A 19,881-nucleotide genomic window follows, 5' to 3' on the forward strand; every position below is an offset into this window, starting at 1 on the left:
AACAGTTACTGTGGTTTGTTTGACCTCCTTTTGGTGAAAATAAAAACAACTCTTCCTCTAATTGAGCATCTGCAATTGTCATCTCACAATAAATGTTGCCCTTTCTTTTTTTGATAATAATGAAAAGAAGAAATCCATCTAGAGACCTCTTTATTTTTCTGTATTTCTTTTGAAAATAATACTTTTAAATCATGGCACTCCTGAGATTCCATACCCTTAAACCTGAATGGACAAGATTCAAGTCCATTCAGTCTCTAAATGACGCTGGAACGTGTCTGTTCAGTCACATTCCCTGAAATCTGAGTCGGTGTGTTGCATCGGAAAACATGATCCGGCTTCACACCCCAACATGCATCAATGAGTCATGACCGACTGTGGGGTTGTGCAGACGCCAGCGGACAAGGAAGTGTATCGTGTCAGTCCCGGGGAGATGAACTTACTATTGTTACCGACACGCGACCGAGACGCTAATGGGAGGAGCAGAGCGAGGACAAGACGGAGGGCAAGGAGATGACATGGGATGGTGTCTGGGGTTCCTTGAGTGATTGGACCTGCAAAAATATTTTTTCACTTCAGAGAAATTTCCTGGATCTAAAAGTATAAATCAAAGGTTTGCTATTTAATTTGAGAAAATAATTTAACTTAAACAGTAAAAACAATTTTAAAGGGAACTTGTCTTAGCTTGAGACCTTGGCTCCTGCGATCGTTGAAACTCTTTGTATTAGCCAGTGAAGTGTTTTGATACAGTTTATGTAGTGGTTTGTAAAACATAATGAATTGAACATTTATTGAAAATCCTATCTAGGACATCATTTTTAATAATTAAATGAAAGATTGGTTGATAGAATTTGCATTTTTAATGGACATGATCAAAATCATAACTTACAGATAAATCATTTTTGTTCTTTAAAACGACTAAACTTATATTTAGGAAGATTGAAAAATATCAATTTCCACACATTAATGAACATTTTTGGCCCATAAACCAGAGTCCAAAGGCACAAAGGCAGCATATTAAGTGTCTTACTACACATGCTTTCTGTACACAGTCACGCATTATCTTATCAGGGATTCATCTTATCTGTCTTAACAGGTTTCAGTGCATGTGTGAATTCCTAGGAAAACACTAGGAATAACATTTGGTGTTTATTACACTCGACTGAGAAATTGTTCATACACTGGTTGTCCGATAGGAAAAAAAACGTCTCACGTTTGACTTCTTTAAATGAAGAATATTCACGTTTAAAATGAGTTTCACAATTGAAACAAGGCAGCGCTCATGTCGGTTCACATGATTGACAGGTCGCTCTGTGATCAAGAGCCAATAGTAACCCTGATCCTGGTGATGAGGACCCAGTCGCTCTGCTTCTGCGTCACCAGGATCCTGAGGCAGGAGGCAGCACCTTCGAACTCTACCTTCGGCGCATGTAACTTCCCATCTTTAAAAGTCCCCACCGACTTAAAAACATTGCAGGTTTTATGTTTCTGGCTGCTGACCACCTCAGAGCCCAGCTGCACCAGCGCAGACTGCAGCAGGTCCTTTCCCCCTGACCCAGATTCTATAAATATTCCAGTGACGACCGCTGGCCCGTTGAAGACCACGGTAAGATAATCGCCCTCCGCTGGGGACCGGCCCCAGAAGAACCCGCCGCCGGGCTCCCAGGCAAGTTTGGGGTAGTTCTTCTCATAAGTAGTGATGTTGCTGAAGACCTCCGCTGGCGGGTTGGAGTAGACCTCTTCGAAATCTTTGTCCTTCAGCTTGTTTTGAACCCCCTTGTACGAGGAAAAGGTTCCGACGTGCTGGAACAGCGAGGGTCGGGTGAGGATGGGCTCCTTCTGAGTCAGCAGCAGCCGGAAGTGAGACATTAGCCAGTCGCACGGCATTTCCTGGTAGAACAGGAATAGGAAACGGGCCAGCTGAGGAAGGTGGACCGACTTGTAGAGTTTCCCGATGTAACCGAGTCTGGAAAACTCCATCATTGCCCAGGTGGTCTTCTTGGCCTCCTGCGCCTGGACGCGCATCTTGATGGAGGTGATGAAGTTCTTCGCCGACATGACGTCGTCCTCCAGCTGCAGGTAGTACTTGCTCAAGCCTGTGCTGTAGTGGATCAAGAAGGAATAGTCCAGGTTCTGCTTGGACCGGAACGAAACCCTCTCATCAGGATCATTGTAGTTCCTTTTTATTCCTGCGTGAAGGAGAAAAGCTGATAAAAACAGCTGCATGGTAGCACCTACTTTAGTTCCTGGAACATTTTGAGGAAGTAAATACTTGTGGAGAGCGTTCACACAATAGAAATTAAATCAACTTTTGTTTGAAATTCGTCAGTTGATTTATGCTTCCTTTCAATCTGTCGCATATATCGGCTGACCTTGTGTGACCGGATAAGCCTCCTTGGGGACATGGATGACCAGCAGATGACCTTGATCCAGCTCCGACGAGAAAGAACTCTGGATCTTGCCCACGGTCTCGGCTCTCCATCGGGCGTCAAAGTCGGCCAGAAGCAGGACCACCAGCATGGACTTCTGCTCCGCAGGAGACGACTGGTCGAAGAGAGACTTCAGGGTGGAGATCAAGTATCTGCCCTTGCTTCTCTTTATGGACGAGATCCCGATGCACAAGAACCCTGAGGGTGCGTCACAGTTACAGCGGAAAATAAGCAGGAAAAAATAAAGCCAGTTTTATGAGTTGGGAGTCTCTTACTTCCTGTTTTTCATTGCAAACTTATGTCAAAAACAGTAAAAGCAACTAATATTCTAGTTTCATTTTCTATGAAAATCTTTATTTGAAATCTCATTTGACGTACGCATTTAAATAAAGAGTCATATCTGAAGTGATGATTTCAATCAACCACTCTAGCTCTGCAACTGAGAAAGTCCATCATGCACCCTGCTTTCATAGTAGTTTTACGTTTTATGTTTGTAAATAATTATTATCAGAAAAACACTATAAACCGACCGCTTTGACAATTTATTAAATTTTATCATACAACTTGTGTGATTTGAAATTTTTCCTAAAACTTAATAAATATAATTTCAAATAAAGTTTTTTCAATTAATGGCCAATGTTTTTTAAATTAATTATATGTAAATAAAATGTATATAGTTTAAATAAAATGTCTTTGATTTAATTATTGACAATCTATAATAGTCTTACTAAATAAATTTAAGTAGAAAAAAAAACAATATTCACCTTAATATCTTAGTATTACATATTCAAGTGTCATAATATTAAAGCCCATTTGTTTGTCCGTTTCCTTCAGCTTGTGGGGTTCGCAACTATCAAAGTTTATAATCTTTACACACAAGGGGCCAAAAGGTTGTGGCCCCCTTTTACATTAATATTTCAAGAATTGTACATTAAAATTAAATTATCTTAAATTTACAAACCTACTTAAGCTTAGTATTTAATCTCTAATAGTTGTGAAAACCACTCCTTTTTTTGTAAAAATATTGCTTTTATCTAACAATAATAAATACATATAAAATAATAATTCAATTTCAGTAAATTTAAATGGTCTTAATCAACGACAAGATGAAATCAACGACAAGATGAAATCAACTCACGTTGTTCAGGGGGCGGTTTTCCTGCCAGCAACTGATAGCTGACATTAAGGGGCAAGTAATCTCCTTGTTCCACCCAGGACTCTTGAGCAACGCCGGGTCTCCCTTGCCAGCTTATCTCACGTAACACTGTTGCACCCTAAAAAAAAAAAAACGATCTCAAGGTTATAACGTTAAAAAAAAAGGCGTTTTAGGTTTGCGATTACTCACGCCAGGGTCGACGTCCACCTGATGCAGGAAGTACATCCCTCCAGCGACAAGCAGCAGCAGCAAAGCCACATACTTCTTCTTCATATGGCGTCTCATTTCCAATCATTGACCTTTGACCACGGAGACAGTAAATGTTTCACAACAGAAAATCTAGAGCAGGTTCTTCAACAATGATTGTTTGTTTTGTTCAACAATTTTTAACCAGATATAATAAAATAACGGAGCAAAACAGTCCCCTGTATTTTGGAGGAGAAATATATATTATTGTGTATTTTTACTCCAACATTATATATATGTAATATTGGAATATTATAATAATAAAATGTTTAATTGATTTATTAAAGAACAACATGTAGTACACCAGGAGAATTATTATAAATCAATCAACTAAAATAGTTTTTTTATATAAAAATATATATCCACCTTTTATTAAACTGAGCAGGTGTTTAAGGTAAGGTAAGGTAAGGTAAGGTAAAACTTTATTGATCCCTCAGGAGGTCTCCTTTGGGAAATTGTTTAAAATAAAAAAATCTAGTTCATTTCGCATTATTTTGTTTAAATACTCTTTTTCTATCATTTCTTCCAGTAGAAAGTATCCGTTTAAAGTCAATTTTTATATTTAAAGTTTTTTAAGTCAATTTGCGAGTTGTTTAAAAAAACACTTATTCTAATTTCTAAATCATAGAACTCGAGTTTTACAGTCCAGCATCATGTTTGAAGAGTCAAAACTTCTGCGTCAGATTTATAGTTAACAGAAACTGAGAGCACACCCACCTCCTCTCCAGCCCTGAGCACACCCACCCAACAGCCTTTATTATTTATAGCCTCCACAACTGACTCTTTCACTCTGAGACACACTTCTTTTTTTACATGTGTTCTGTTCACGAGTGTCTGAAATCAACAGGTTTGGTTAAATCAAGCACAAAACTTTATTGTTCTTGTGTTTTCAGATACACACCCATGTTGTCAACTGACATGTGTGTGACCACGAGGAAGTCGAGTAACTGATTAATTTGGACCTTGACAAACATGTCTACGCGTTTAAAAAATTAATCATTATATCATTTATTTTATCCGGACAACATTCCGGAGGTTCTGTGTACAACCTGGTAGAAACCAAGGTTAAAACTCGAGTTCTATGATTTAGAAATTAGAATAAGTGGTTTTTTTAAACAACTCGCAAATTGACTTAAAAAACTTTAAATCTAAAAATTGACTTTAAACGGATACTTTCTACTGGAAGAAATGATAGAAAAAGAGTATTTAAACAAAATAATGCGAAATGAACTAGATTTATTTTTCCTCCTCAACAAACACCGGATTAAAACTTTTAAATGAAAGTTACTTAGTCAAATTATTCATGAAATTAACATTTCAGGCGTTTACTTGACAAACTTTACAGACAGTTGGATAAGAATTAATTTCACGATAATCTGGTTATAAATCGTGTTGCGTTCACGGGAACAAGAAACCGGTTCTTGTTTATTATTTCAACAAGGTCATAGTTTAATGCCACACGAATAATCCAGGGTGGTTCGAAGATCACCAACTCACCTCGGCTCACCACCTCAGCTCGCTCGAGAAGTTAAGTCGTCCTTGTTTTTCAGGAAAGTTTTCAAGTTTATAGACGCGGAGAGAAACACCATCTCCTCCTCCAGCGAGCGCGCGACCAGTGCGAGGCTGAGAGACTCAGGTGACGCGCGGTGGCCACTGATTGTGACGTCGGCGCTCGGCGTCGACTTTTTGTTTATTGAATATAAATATGTTATGAATATTGGATACAGTTTTTCTTTAACGAGCACTTAAAATTAATTGTTTATTTAAAACTTTAAGGATTTTTTTGGAACCTAAAAAACCATCAACTCATAATAAACTTCATTAAATATACTATTTTTAATTTATTTTACAAAAGAAAACGTTTATTGCCTGCGTTGTAAACACAAAAAAAGGGATTTGTTGTGGTGGCGTTATATACAATAAAAATGAAATAAAATTAATAATAGAAAACCTGTTAGTGGATTATTTTTAAGAAACATCTTAAGACGTTTTTATTTGTTCAGGCTTTTCCTTGATTTTCTGGAACTCCTGTTGTGTTATCAGTTTTATCTTGATCTTTAAAGTATATACTTTATTGAATATTGTTTTGATTGTTTAAGCGCTTTGTGACCCTGGTCTGGAAAAGCGCTATACAAATAAAAATTACTTACTTATTTTTCTTTCTAAATGAACATCACAAAAGCATTGATTGGTCTACAATACCGAGATTAAAAATAGTGTTTAAACATTTTCAAACACCAATAATATAATATATATATATATATATATATATATATATATATATATATATAGCTATAACTGGTTATGAAATCAATGAGACAATTTGCAGTAATTCAGATATTTTTTACAGTTTGATTTGATAGATACATAGATTGAAATAATAATAAATGTAGGTCGACAATGTTTAAATAAAATCTAAAACACTGTAAATAAGCCTCTCCCTGATTGATTTTGTAGGTTGTTTTTTTCAAATGAAAGATTAGAAAAGCAAGTAAAATGGAAATGGCAGAGACCAACTTAACATTTTAATTGACAGGTGGAGTCAATCACATCATCTTACTTCTCTCTCGGCGTCTGGTGTAGAAATCCTCTCTGTGCTCAGTGTGTGCAGCAGTTTGCTGAGGATGGATAGAAACCCCCGTAGAGCTCGCTCGTCTCTCGGGTTCTGCTCTAAAGTGACTTTCACACAATCTTTCTCTCCGAGGGCAGCTCCAGTTAAACTAGTTATTTCAGGCCCCTTCAATCCTTCTTCTTCTTCTGGGCTCCCCCCTCCGGTGAAGAGCAGCTCGGCCAGTATACGCGTGACATTGTTGCTGGTATCTGCGTAGTGTGTGTGTGTGTACAGGTAGACCCTCCAGGGCAGTGTGTGTGGCGGTGTGAAGGCGAGAGGCTGGATGTTGAGAAGTTGCATGGCAGCTTGAAGACTTTGTGTCGAACACCGGTGAATGGCGGGACAGTGGATGAACTCCGTCACACACACCGGCTCCTTCGCCTCCGTATCTACGACAACACACGCACACATTCATTAAACCCAGGCTCGGGGGCCAAGAAGGGCAGTTAAAGGGCACCTATTGTGCAGATTGAAGTGTCTCTTAAATTATTCTCGGACCTCTATTATACTCATCAGTATGTTTCTTTTTGCACAAAACTCTCATTTGATAAAGATATTTACATTAGAAAATACGCTTAAGCCCCGCCCACTTAAATGCACTGTTTTGGCTGAGAAGAAGTCTCGTCCAAGCAACCACGCCCACTCTGCTCTGAATGGTTGCATTCAAGGACTCACGTAAATTTCAAACTCACCCCCAAAACGTTTTGTAAATTAAAAACAAATAATATAAATAAGGTTTGCTGCTAAATGTACACATTAAAAAAACAGCTAAAGGCAGAAGTAACTCTCACCATGTTTACATAAATATTTATTAACATGTAGGTTCTTAACTGATTTAGGGCTTCTAGGGGAGGACACCTGCACCAGAGTGACGTCAGAATGTTTTATTTAAACCGTAATCTCGTTTGGCGAGATTTCAGACGTGAGAGAACTTTATTAAGTAATAACTTCAAAACGGAGCAACGTCATGATGAATGAACGACTGCATTTCGAAGAGGACGACTTCAACATTTAGAACATGTGAATAAATCAGGAGAGTTGGGTTTTCACATTAGCTGCCCTTTAAGTCATTCAGATGTAATTGCGTTATCCTCAAATAAAAACAGCAAATTGATTTATAAAAGAAGGAACATAATGGAAGATGATAGTTTCAAACCCCCTCACTGTGTTTCCTTCATGAACAAGTGGTTTTTCAGCTTTGTCTCCTTTATCTCATTTATCTTGCCATACCTGTCTATCATGACTCGGGAACAAACAGGACTTTCAGGATCTGTGGCTCTGGGTCTTTCAACAATCATCTAAGGAGTGTTGTGAAGTCGCGACCAGACATTTAAGTGTCAGACATGCCTGGGCTTTGTTAAATTAAATTTAAATGTTTGTAAAATGTTTAAAATTAAGTGTTTTCACCAATTTTCCAGGATTAACTACATCATCAATAACTCTTTTAACATTGATGTGTATTCTTGCCCATTTAAAATTGGAGCTAGATTTCCAAAATTCATAACTCTGTAAAAACTCTAAAATCTACATGAACAATCAAACTGATATTATTAATTTGATTAAGTAAGTAAGTAAGTAATTTGTATAGCGCTTTTCTAGACCAGGGTCACAAAGCGCTTAAACAATCAAAACAATATTCAATAAAGTATGTACTTTATTAATATATATATATTTTTTTTATTAACTTATGCAGAGTATTAAACATTTCCTCAGGGATATTTATCATTTAATGTTTTCTAAAAATTGAAAAGTCATTGAACAGGTTTTTTAGTGTCTCTTGGTTTCTTGCATATATAAAAAAAAGATTTCTCTAGCACTGCTCCCTCTCAATGAACTCATCACCTGGCGCTTATTTACCACCACATACATATATGCTCATGTTTTCCTGCTTTCAGAATCTGTTTGAATTATTTAGATCCACTGTTTTTTCAGGAGCTATTGCATGGAGAAGCTTGTGACTCTTGACATTTGTGCAGGTGAATCTGCTCCGTGTTTAGAAGCTCCTACTATAAAATTGCCTATTTTCTGACGGTGTTCAGAATTTCAAATATAATAAACCTTCAATGAGTTACAGTGATTTGAAATACACATATTAAAAATTCATCAATAGCATCATGAAGAATTAAAACGGTCTAAAATGTATCTTCTTCACACGCATTTCTAAATAATTCACTGACTCAAGGTGAGCTTAATGCAGTCATATTGTTTGCAACAGAAGCAGAGATGGTCGCCGATGAGACAGAAATAATTACCCAGGAGAAACCTTATTCTCCAGGGATCTCGGGCATCATCTGTGCCTCACTAAAAACTGAAGAGGCAGACTCTTTCATGACATCCCACAGACTGTTCAAGCTGTAACAAAAGATCAGTGATTCTCTTCTCTACCTCCTCTGATATCCAACCCACTCCACCCAGGCATTATTGGCTTCACTAAGCTGCCAAAATCACAGCAGAGACGCCGGTATTTACTGTAATCTCTGCTACAGTACCTTGTCCAGTGGTCGCACTCTGACGCCAGAGACGCTCAAACTCCTCTGGACTGAGTGCTGGCGTCAGGCTGAGGTTGACATCGTCGTTGGACGCGTCTTCAGATGAACCTGCTGGTTTTAGAGACGAGGCAGGAAAGACAAAGGGAACAGGAGAAGGTCAGTGGAAGGGATACTTGATAGGCAGTGGCAAGAGAACTTGAGAGATAAAATCAGATTAGGATATTCAAGAAGATTGTCGATCTTTAATCTTTAGATGAATAAAATCAACGCAGCGTAACTTCAGTCGTGAAACACTGATGCCGAAAGATGTCATGCTTTTTAAACATTTAATTTGTATTGTTGCGGTTTTAGTGTCGTCATGTTTTCTTTGTATAAAAGTTTATAGAAATTAAGTGCTTGGTTATTTTTTTCTATTGCTTATTTTGTGTGTTATATTATTCCAATCCTCCACAAACAATGTCCTATGTTGTGTTGGCAATAAAAGTGTCCGATTCTGAAAATGTAAAATAGATTTATAGTGAAAAAAATTGCAGAATACATATTTTTTAAATTAGAGATTCAACATCTAACACTCACCAAGATTGACATCTTCTACTTCACTGGGGGTCAAGGTCGTTTGGAGGTCAGCAATGGGGTCATAGGTCGCATGTTGAGGACTGGCCCTGCTCACCGGCTCGGCCTTGACGGGGCTGTGCTGCAGAGGCTCCAGCACATTGAAACAGTGAGCCCACTGGCTGACAGGCTCAGCCTGGTGGCCAATGAGGACCCCGAGGGAAGGGTCCGAGCGGTGGCCATGCAGGACTTTGCGGGTCTTCTCAATGCCGGACTGCAAAAGGCGGTAGTAGAGGAGCGCTTGGTCACGAACGCACATGTCCGTTTCCTCCTCTGGAAAGACAATCATGAGGACGTTTACCATCCCATTAATGACTAATAAACGTGTTAAATGTATTCTTATAAATAGACATAAAGGTTTACACGTCAATAATAAAACCTTCAATATATTAACAATACACAATGCACAACAATAATTATTTATATCAAGTTCCCTCCCCCCACGTTGATTTATTTAGCTAATCTGCCTCTGCCACACTCTGAACAAGGAACTGAGGGAGCTTAACTTGATAATTCATGATGGGAGCTTAGACTAAATCAAGGGAACAAAAAATGAACAGGAATCCAACTACTTGTTGTTATATCAACCATAGCCATTTGCCTTCATGAAGTATGACTTGATGACACTTTCAATTCTTCATTTGCAAAATTTGACTTTAAATTAAGTCAATTAATAGGCCTTTTATTTCAAAGAATGTGGTCTATTATCTATCTATTAAGACTGTCAAAACAGTTTCAGTATTTAATATAGATAATAAATATATTATATAACAGAGGAAAGAAATGTTTTTTATTTGGTATTTAATTGTTTTAATGAAGTTATTTAAAATAAAAATAATTAAACATATTAGTTGAATCTTTCTTTTACCAGATATTGAATGTGGCAATATATACATACATTTATATATATATATTAATTATATATCTTTTAATGTTAAAAAATAAAATGTATGTGAAAGGTATTATGATAGTTTTTTGTTTTTTTTAAATGTCATTGCTTGATGACACTTTTTAAAATCTTCAATTTGACTTGATGTTAAGTCAATTAATAATAATTATATTTCGTATACAAGGGCTTCTATTTTATTAATTTATGTCTTTTAACGTACTTAACTAACTCAAAGCAGCCCTCTTTTGTAATTATAAATATATACAAAATATAACAGAGGAAAGATATATTAATTATTCTGCTTAAATACGTTAAATTATTATTCTATATTTTTGTAATTTTTTAATACCCTGGCATGGAAACACACACCTATACAATAGTGCAGCAATCTTCCCAACATGTCCTGCATCTCAGCAGGTCGACACAGGAACAGCCTCATGGCGGCTGTCAGCAGCTCCATCTTCACTCCCAGTGATGTCTCACTCCTCGCAGCATCGATGAACACTTCTAAAGTGTACGGAGCTCCGGACACTCGGTCTCCGTAGACTCCCAGCAGCCACAACAAAGCCTGCCGGCCCTGGAGGAAGCCAATAAAAACTCTTGAGGTTTATAAAAATATGTCTTAAAAAGATAAATTTATTGTTTAATGCCTACAATAGAAATATGTGATTAGTGTCACTGAGGTCATGTGATAGATGTATGTGGTTTTAACTCATTGTTCAGACAGTGAGAATGTTTCAGCAGGTGCACTTTTGTCTCACCTGACTGTCCTGCAGTGTCTCCTCACAACCCTCGAGAGCTGAACACACAACGTCGCAGCACTGAGGACACACCCACACCAGATCCCTCATTGTCTGCACGACGGCTGATGTCAACAGTGATGGTGTGTGGGTGAGGGGGAGACAGAGAGAGTTGTTGGTACAACTTATTCATGACTATAGACATCACACCGGGCTGTAGTTTTACCAGAGGTGATGTGTTCTTGTTTGAGCCCGAGTAATCCAGTGAGAATTTCCAGACATTTATCGCTGTAGCTTCTTCCGATACGACCTGAAAAAAGTTAGACAGGTTATATCCACATGGTATAGACAATCGCTACATAATGATGTATGAAAAAATACTTCTTAATTCAACATGTACATAAACGTACAAACATACATTAATACAAAACGCAACAAAAAAAAAAACAAGATCGACCTGCGAAACCGGAAATGATCGTTACTCGAGGAATGTACTGCTGTCTGATCCTTGACGGGAACTCTTTTACTGAATAACTAGTCTCATTGTTAACATGCTTAACCGTTGACACCATGAGAGAATCATTTGAAGAATCAGAGTAAATGGAATTAAAGAAGATTTGTTTGTTTTTATTGATTTAATTTTTCATTATTGCAACTTAACCGAGGGATTTATCGGGATGAAAATGTATTGAAATCTAAATTCTGAAAGTAAATTAGTAAATCATTATAATAATTTAATCAAATAATAATTTGATTTAACATTTATTAATGCGCCAGTCACAGCTGTTATTAATTCAAATTCAAACAGTTGCCCTAATATAATGGTCATTACTGTAACCCATGGCACTTGCAGCAGGATCACGCAAACATAGAGCAGATTCTTCTGAAGAGTTACGCAGACTTTACACCACAATAACTCCCAACAATAAATGAGTGGGGTTGGGACAAAAATAGAGCAGTGTAACAGAACTAGTCTCTGTTTATTAAGTTAAAACACAAGTCAGAAAAAAAGTGTATGAATGCTAAGTTTGCTAAAGTACTGTATCATATCTCACATCTTTGATTCTTTATTTAGTTCCAAAAGAGTAACTGCAGAGACACCCCTGAACACACGTGTTTACCTATTGCTGTGATTGCCGACTGGGCAGTTTCAGTGTTTACATCTGTACAGTAGGATTTCAGCTCATCCAGCAACATGTCCACATTCTCATCGTTTACCAGCTCCACCAGAACCTGTACACAGCAAGGTTTCAGAGTCTGAACTAGAAACACTTCATTGAGTGTTGAGAAGAGTTGGCAGAGTAAGAGTCACAAAGTCAAAAACAATTCAAGCATTACTACTTTTAATATTTAATGCAATCATAATAAAATGCAGTGAAATATCTCATTCATGTTAAACTTTTAGCTGCAGGGTCTTTAAATTAAATTTAGTCGCACAAACGATGAAGAAAAACGATTTAATAAACAACTAACCTGCATTTTCCTCTGCTTTATGTAGGCAGGCTCCGCATAGCCACAGAAGAAACGTTTGTAGTGCGCCCCCATCAGGTCAGGGAGAGAACGCAGAAGCAACTTGAGAAAGAAAATTAAGAGTTTTTAATATAGCTCCAGTTGTGAAACAAGCAATCATACAGATAATATGGAATTTCTAATAGCATTTGGATGAAAAAAAAAAACGTTTTGATATTTTATTTCAAGTGAATGCGTCTTAGGATTTTAAATACAAGTATAAAATAGATTACATACGTTTTGCCTCAAATAAGGCAAAATGGCTGGTGAAGGAACTATTTGGACCATTGTATGGCTCATGGTATTTTGGAAGATAATGAATGTTTTCATCTACATTAAGGAAACAGCTACATGTCCTCACTTATTTAGCTGAAGCTAAAAAAAAACACAGAAAAAGCTTTGAGGAAGTCATCCAATTTAGATTTTCTTTCACAGTGTAAAACAAGCTCCCTCGGGCGAGTTGTGAATAATACACGTGTGTGTATAAGCAGCTAATGTTATATTAATAAAATCATTATGAAGCTTTCATTTAGATGCCGATGTAAGATCTATCATTATCTTTCCTCACCTGTATGTGGCACAAGGCGGTGAATCTCATCTCCCTGGAGCCACTACCACAAGCCGCCAGAAGGGGTGACCGCACTCTTTCCAGTGCAGCCAAGCTGACTGCTGGTAACCCAGAGGTCAAGCTGAGGAAGAGGCTGAGCGTGGCAGCCATGACTTGTGGATGGGAACTGACCAATGAGGCGTCCAGGAGGGAAAGGATGTCGAAGAGCTCGTCCTCTGACTGAGGCTGATATCGCTGGAGGATCCTCAGGACGTCACTATGACCCCAGATGTCACACTCTTTAAGGCTGAGACAAAAATGTATTCCATTATTTATTCCAGTAAATGTGATATTTTATAAAGACATTATTTGGTAAACTAACCATACAGTTCTGGATTAAGAAACAGATGCATCAAACAACTACATAAGATGTTACTTTGTATTAGTCTACGGAGTGACTTGGACACACCGGTTAAGAAGGTGGTGTGCGATGGGTTTGTTGATAACAACTCCCCCTTCATCCTTCAGGATTTCCTCAAGAGCCCGCAGGCAGTTAACCATCACTACTGGGTCAGAGTCCCGCAGAAGGCTGTACAGCTCGTTCACCACCGAAGCATCTGGAATAATAACTTTTGTTATCACTTGTGTCAGTAAAAAAAGCTTACGTATACAAACCTATTTCAGAGTTAGGCTGAAGTTTGTAGAATTTAGCCCAGCCTAGCACAGCTACCCGCCTCACACAAGCGGCTCTGTCCTTCAGTCCTGCAGTCAAAGGCTGCTGCACGTACTCCACTAGACTGGGCAACCTGTAACACACAATCCTTTTTAGACCGGACCATCAATTGATCAACGACTCCTACCTGAGGTTAGTCATGTTCCTTAAAGCCAGGCTGCGGATCATGGGATTAGCGTCCTGACAGTCCTTCCTTAGGGTGTTGATGACCAGCAGGGACAGCTCCGGGTTAAGTGTTGCATAGGAGCACAGAAAGACGTAGACCAGTTTCTTCTGGACTACATCCACAGTGGCACAAGCTTTTACCATTTCACTGAAGAGGCCAGAAACATCTAAACCCTGTGACATCATCCTGATCAACAATATAAAAGGGTTAGAAACAAACACACAAAAAAATAACACACAGTGATTATTTCAAAATGCATTCCTAATTTTCTCAATTTAAATATAATTGTCCTACATATACTTTTTTTTTCAATATTCTCAATATTAAATATATACTTGTGATCCGTAAAAAATATGGCATATAAGAGGAACTATAATATGTGCTGGTTTCCATTACCTGACAACCTTATGAACGGTGTTTCTATATCTGAGTGGATCAGACTGAATGTTAGGATTCGACAGAGACCTCTTCAGCTCTTTCACCGTGTCTTCACTTCCCAGGTAAGACATGATGCACCTGTCTTGAAAAGAAAGGGGGTCATAAGCATGTCATATGCAATACTTATTAGCCCTGCTAGCATTTCAATACACACAGTTAAGTTTTAATATAAATATATGTGAACAAAAGTAAGTCTTAAGTCTTGAATTAAAACACGTTACGCGAATAAATCGATTCAATATAAAATATTAAAGGCACATTTAAGGCTCTACCTTCTCTGGGTACAATTGTTGTTTACATCCGTAGTTTCGTTGACTCTTTCGCTTTTTAAGTGGCGGCAATTAATGCCAGGATTTAGCTCTGGTGCCATCTTCTGGCCGGAGTGTACACTTCCGCCTTCGAAATAACGATTAGTAACAATGTTATAAAAACAGGCCTATACATGTTTCTCGCTATCGAGACATTATTAGTTATTGGAGATTTAGTTTACATCTTAATGTCAATATGACATATTTTAGCATTATGTTTTCTTTAATTCAACGGAAATCTAGCTGATTACTTCTATAAAAAAGGCACACAATTTCACTTTGTTCCATGAAATACTTATCAATAAATGAATCTCCATTTATGACGTGATGTTACATAACTTATATATGAAATGTCATTAAAGAACACTCAAAATAAAGAAAAAGATTAAGAATATTAGCCTAAGAAAATCGTTTCAGTGGATGGATCTAGCCTGTTTTTGTGCATAGACAGTGAGTTAAGGGGCCAGATTTGATACAGTGGCTGTTGTGAGGGGCCACGAAGCAAAGGTAAAAAATATAAAAATCAAATAATTAAGTCAAGCTAAATAGGCTAAAAACACCTTTTTAAAGTTGTATTTTACATAAAATCTGAGCACCTTTTCCTGGAGACTTGTAATATAAAATCTGAGAACATTTTTCCAAATATGTTTTGAGGGACAATTAATACTAGTAGTATTAATAATAGAGCACAATATTAAACCTCATGAGGGCCACATCAATACAGTAAAAATGTTGCACTTTGCCCAGTTCTGGACTAAACCATGTTGTCATGAAGGCCTGTTCTGTTTGGTTCAGAGTTAAGCTGTAAGTAGGTACACTTCCTGTTATGTGTAGCTAAAGAAAAAAAAAAAATCAAGGGAGACATGACAGCCTCAACAAATAATACTTCTACTAATCACACAAAAAAACATTGACAAATATTTACCGATGAAAGTTTTTATTGATTGTTTTTAACATGTTCAACTCTCCAGCTCAGGGAGAGTCCCACCTGCTCCAGTGACGAACATCCACTCCACCTGCCCCCACTGGCTGGGGTTTCCAAGGCAGCGCTTCATGAAACTGGGCCAACAGGTGGGACACGTTACCACCGAGCTGGATCGCTGAGGAAGATGGACCCACTGGTCACCGCCTCGCTTGTCAGGAGGAAGCTGCTCAAGCCTTCCTCTGGACGTAGGAAGCAGCACCAGGAGTCGGAATTACCCAAATAAACATTCCACAGGACTCATGTTAGGAGACCCACATACCCGATCCAAGGATTAAAAACACACAGATACACTTCAGAGATGTGAATTTTGCAGGAAATCGCTCTTCTGGCTCAATTATTATCGCTGTTGTGTTTTGAGATTTCATAAAGTTTGGCAAAGTTTATGATTATTGATCCTCCTCACACACATCCACCCACACCCACATCCTTACACACATACACACATACACACACCAGTGTCTATGAGAGATTGGGGCCTCCTGGAGCGGCGCTGTTTTCCTGATTAGCCGCTTGACTTCCTCGTGGTGGAACCTCGATGATGCGCGGCTTCTCGATAATGCGAGCTCGACGGTCTCCTTTGTCCACGATTCCGATGATCCACGCTCCGCCTCCCTGACCCCCGGACGCCTGGCTCTTCATCTCGGAGCAGAACTTGGCCGCCTGCTCCCTGGGCAGACACACCAGCAGACCGCCTGTGGACACGGAAGGAAAAACAGACAGCAGGTCAATATGATCCGGGAGGCAGAGACTTTGAAACTTGACCCCATAATGGCTGGCACGGAAAAACACTTGATAAATAAAGCATCAAGGGGAAGCGAGCGCAGATCAAGTATCCGACTTAGAAGGAAGAGGGTCAACAATAATTCATACCTTTCTTTACACTATTCAATTGTTTAGAAATGGCGAAAAAACAACAACAAATTAATTCAGGCTAAAATAAATGTTTTAATTGCGTAAAATGTGAACAATCGCCAATGATCAGTTTCACAACATGCACACAAAATACACACCTGAGGTCTCGGCTGACGTTCCCTGCATCAGGTTGAACAAATTTCCGCATGCCTTGCTGATGACGGCCATCTTGGCAATGATTGGTAGGTTGTGGATGACGAAAGCCACCTCGTTTCGTTGCTGAGCGGCTAGGTTGTTAGCGTGACCCAACAAACCAAATCCTGTGACGTCTGTTGCTGCATGAGCCTGGAATTTGTGCATTAGACCAGCAGCTACGAAGAGAAAGAAGGTGTGATGATGCTGAAATCTGTTCTCACACACAAAAGCCTACCTGTGCGATTCAACGTTGCCATGGAGAACATGGCTTCCTGATAGGCCTCTTTGACTTCCTCCTTGGACACGACAAGTTTGATCTTGTTCCACCTCTCCGACTGATTCAAAAACAAACGTGTTAATGTACTTTCCACAGTCGGATTAGGAAATCTCACCTGCTCCAGCCACTGGTGCGCATTGACGGCAACCTGAGTCCCCAAAGGTTTGGTCAGAACCAGAACATCTCCTGGGACGGCACCGTCTGGCCTGGAAACATGACAGGTAGGAACACAAATTGGTGCTCAAATGGTCTCCTTCTCAATTCAAATTGTATCCGACTTAAACAGACAAGAATGTCACATTTTAACACGCGACTTACATGATGAATTCGTTCGACTGGCAGACGACCGAGGCCACGCCTCCAACAATGATCCAGGGGTTGATGACGGTTTGACCGCCAGTCACAGAAGTCCCACCCTCCTCTGCTGCATCACGAAAGCCTTGAATCATGAGCGGCATCACACGCTCACGGTCCTGGAGTTTTCAAAATACAGTCACATGTTGAGAATCTGCTCACAAACAAATGACGGCTCGAGGCCCCCAAGAGAAACGATTACCTTGTCACTCATCTTCTGGCTGACGCTCAGCAGCATCAGCATGTTGTCACATTCTGTGATGCCCATGGCATAGAGGTCACTGAGGACGTTAGCACATGCTATCCTCCCCTGAATGACACAAATGAGAAGTTACTAAAATTAGTATTCAGTCTTACTAACAATGAGACAGTAAAATAGGTTGAGAGGATAGATTTATTTGTGTATTTTAGTTGTCAAAACTGTCGTGTTAAGTACATAGAAATGTTGCCTTGCATTATGGGTGTGAGAAATGATATTGATAATCAACAGAATTTTATCGATATTTAAATATCAAATTCATATTTTGTTCATCATTGTGGCTTGAATTTCTATAACAATTATTTTCTGTTGCAATTCAACATCTAGCCACCTGATGGCAACAGTCAATACAAACCCACCGCAGCTAAAAGAACAATGAAGTCACGGTAGATCCCAGCACAATGACTGAGGACGAGAGGATACAGTCGACTCCAGCATATTTTAAAGCTGATGTTTTGACATATTTTGCTTTCAAAACAAAGCAGTCACAACTTCGTCAAGTACTTGACAATACTACTATTCTTACAGTATCACAATGTATCGTATAGTTGCCCTGGTATGGTGATATCCATATCTACTTGTAATTTTAAAAAGTTCTTTTTTTTTTGACAACATAAACAAGTTCCCACAAAAACAACTAAACACTTAACATATTCATTCAAACCACAGTTTCATTCATTTCATCGTTAGTTGAACCGAGGTCAAATTTACTACCCAATAATAAATGTTTTTATGTTATGAAGATTAGAATCTAAGCGCCATTAACAAATCTATAATTTCTATTTCAAATTGAGGTTGATATTGGGGTTGTAAAAGATATTGTTCATAAAAGGGTAGTAATGAATTGACACCTGATCAAAAAACAACAACATCATCAGAATTCCGGAGATCCAGATGTATGATTGAGACGGATGAATGTGACCCTACCATCATGTAAGGATCCTCCACCAGGGGGTAGAAAAAGTCTGTGGTCTGGACCAGAGAGAGACCACCATGTCTGAGTGGAATCACACAGCAGTCCATCCCCACACCTACAGAGAGAAAAATGCATTATAAAGACTTTTTATTTGACAACCAGTCTGATAAGAGTAGTCCGTCACACTGGTGTCCTTGTGGCCAACATGTGACAGAAAACAAATGGATTATCCATATATTTATGTTAAACAAAAGACTGTTTGTTGCCGAAATTTACTGGAACCAATTGATCGAAGTTAAAATCACGTGACTAATGTTCACGGAAGTGCCACCGAGCAAAGATGTCAACTTCTACTTTATTTACACCTGCAGCTGTTAAAGTCAACTTAAGTTGTTTAATTCAGGCCAACAGAGGATTCAAAAGTGCAGATAAGTTCTAGAACGAAAGCTTAACGGTTGCCCTGGAAACCAGTGGGAATGTTTGACCAAGATAACGAACTTTGACCTGCAGATGTTCCGGGTTCCTATTGACTCGTAATTTAGTTGAACATTAATTTATTTTTTAAAGCTGAACATGTTTCAATTAAAGAATACTCAATAGCCTGCAACATTAAAATTAAAAAAATATTTAGACAGTTTTTCCACTTTTTAATAGCAGTACTGACGTTGTCAAACTCAGGTGGTACCATAGCTAGCATTCGAGGCTAAAGTTCAAGCTAACCGTTCTTCACGTCGCTTTCCTACGTCACATTAATTCAAGCTAATTAAATAAAAAAACCTGGTTCTTACCGAGCCGAGGGACGGGCACGTGCTGGCCGAACTCTAGCGCGTGTTCGTCCCCTTTCCCGGTGCCGTCGGCCTGGTTCTGGTCCAGTCCCGCCAGGAGTTTGAGCAGAGCCTCCTGCGGGACTTTGCAGCCTCATCCTTTCAGGTCCGAGAAGGCTGTGAGGCGGAAGCCGCGGTCCAGGCCGTGCTCCTCCGGTTTGAAAGGCTTGTATCCAAGGAAACCGTACTCGGGCCCCTCGGCCTCCGTGGAGGGAGGCGGGGAAGTGGAGCTCGACATGCCGACCCTGGAGCTGCTCTGTCCGCGAGAGGATCTCAGAGCCAGCTTTGAATGAAAGTCGTTAGCAAGAGTCGGGAATTATTACTAAAAAAAAAAACAATGACTTCCGCT

General features: G+C 39.0%; 2 protein-coding genes across 2 annotated transcripts; both read right to left on the reverse strand.

Annotated features, from left to right (window-relative positions):
- Positions 1 to 838: 838 nt before the first annotated feature.
- ap4b1 (adaptor related protein complex 4 subunit beta 1) lies at positions 839 to 15,073 on the reverse strand. The gene is made up of 18 exons (XM_087781530.1): positions 14,835 to 15,073; positions 14,521 to 14,640; positions 14,086 to 14,310; positions 13,901 to 14,031; positions 13,695 to 13,842; positions 13,247 to 13,532; positions 12,643 to 12,741; positions 12,291 to 12,402; positions 11,396 to 11,479; positions 11,191 to 11,294; positions 10,799 to 11,006; positions 9,505 to 9,813; positions 8,929 to 9,039; positions 6,389 to 6,828; positions 3,772 to 3,873; positions 3,565 to 3,700; positions 2,370 to 2,624; positions 839 to 2,186 (listed from the first exon to the last, which is right to left on the reverse strand). Exons 1-18 carry the CDS (start codon positions 14,930 to 14,932, stop codon positions 1,315 to 1,317), a joined length of 3,840 nt encoding a protein of 1,279 aa, XP_087637656.1. The 5' UTR covers positions 14,933 to 15,073; the 3' UTR covers positions 839 to 1,314.
- A 717-nt stretch (positions 15,074 to 15,790) lies between these two features.
- On the reverse strand, positions 15,791 to 19,816 carry sephs3 (selenophosphate synthetase 3). The gene is made up of 8 exons (XM_087782000.1): positions 19,497 to 19,816; positions 18,720 to 18,823; positions 17,736 to 17,843; positions 17,498 to 17,652; positions 17,295 to 17,385; positions 17,138 to 17,237; positions 16,866 to 17,078; positions 15,791 to 16,547 (listed from the first exon to the last, which is right to left on the reverse strand). Exons 1-8 carry the CDS (start codon positions 19,768 to 19,770, stop codon positions 16,315 to 16,317), a joined length of 1,278 nt encoding a protein of 425 aa, XP_087638126.1. The 5' UTR covers positions 19,771 to 19,816; the 3' UTR covers positions 15,791 to 16,314.
- Positions 19,817 to 19,881: the final 65 nt, after the last annotated feature.

The sequence above is a fragment of the Callionymus lyra genome, chromosome 19 (genome assembly GCF_982586985.1).
Source record: "Callionymus lyra chromosome 19, fCalLyr1.hap1.1, whole genome shotgun sequence".
Taxonomy (NCBI): domain Eukaryota; kingdom Metazoa; phylum Chordata; class Actinopteri; order Syngnathiformes; family Callionymidae; genus Callionymus; species Callionymus lyra.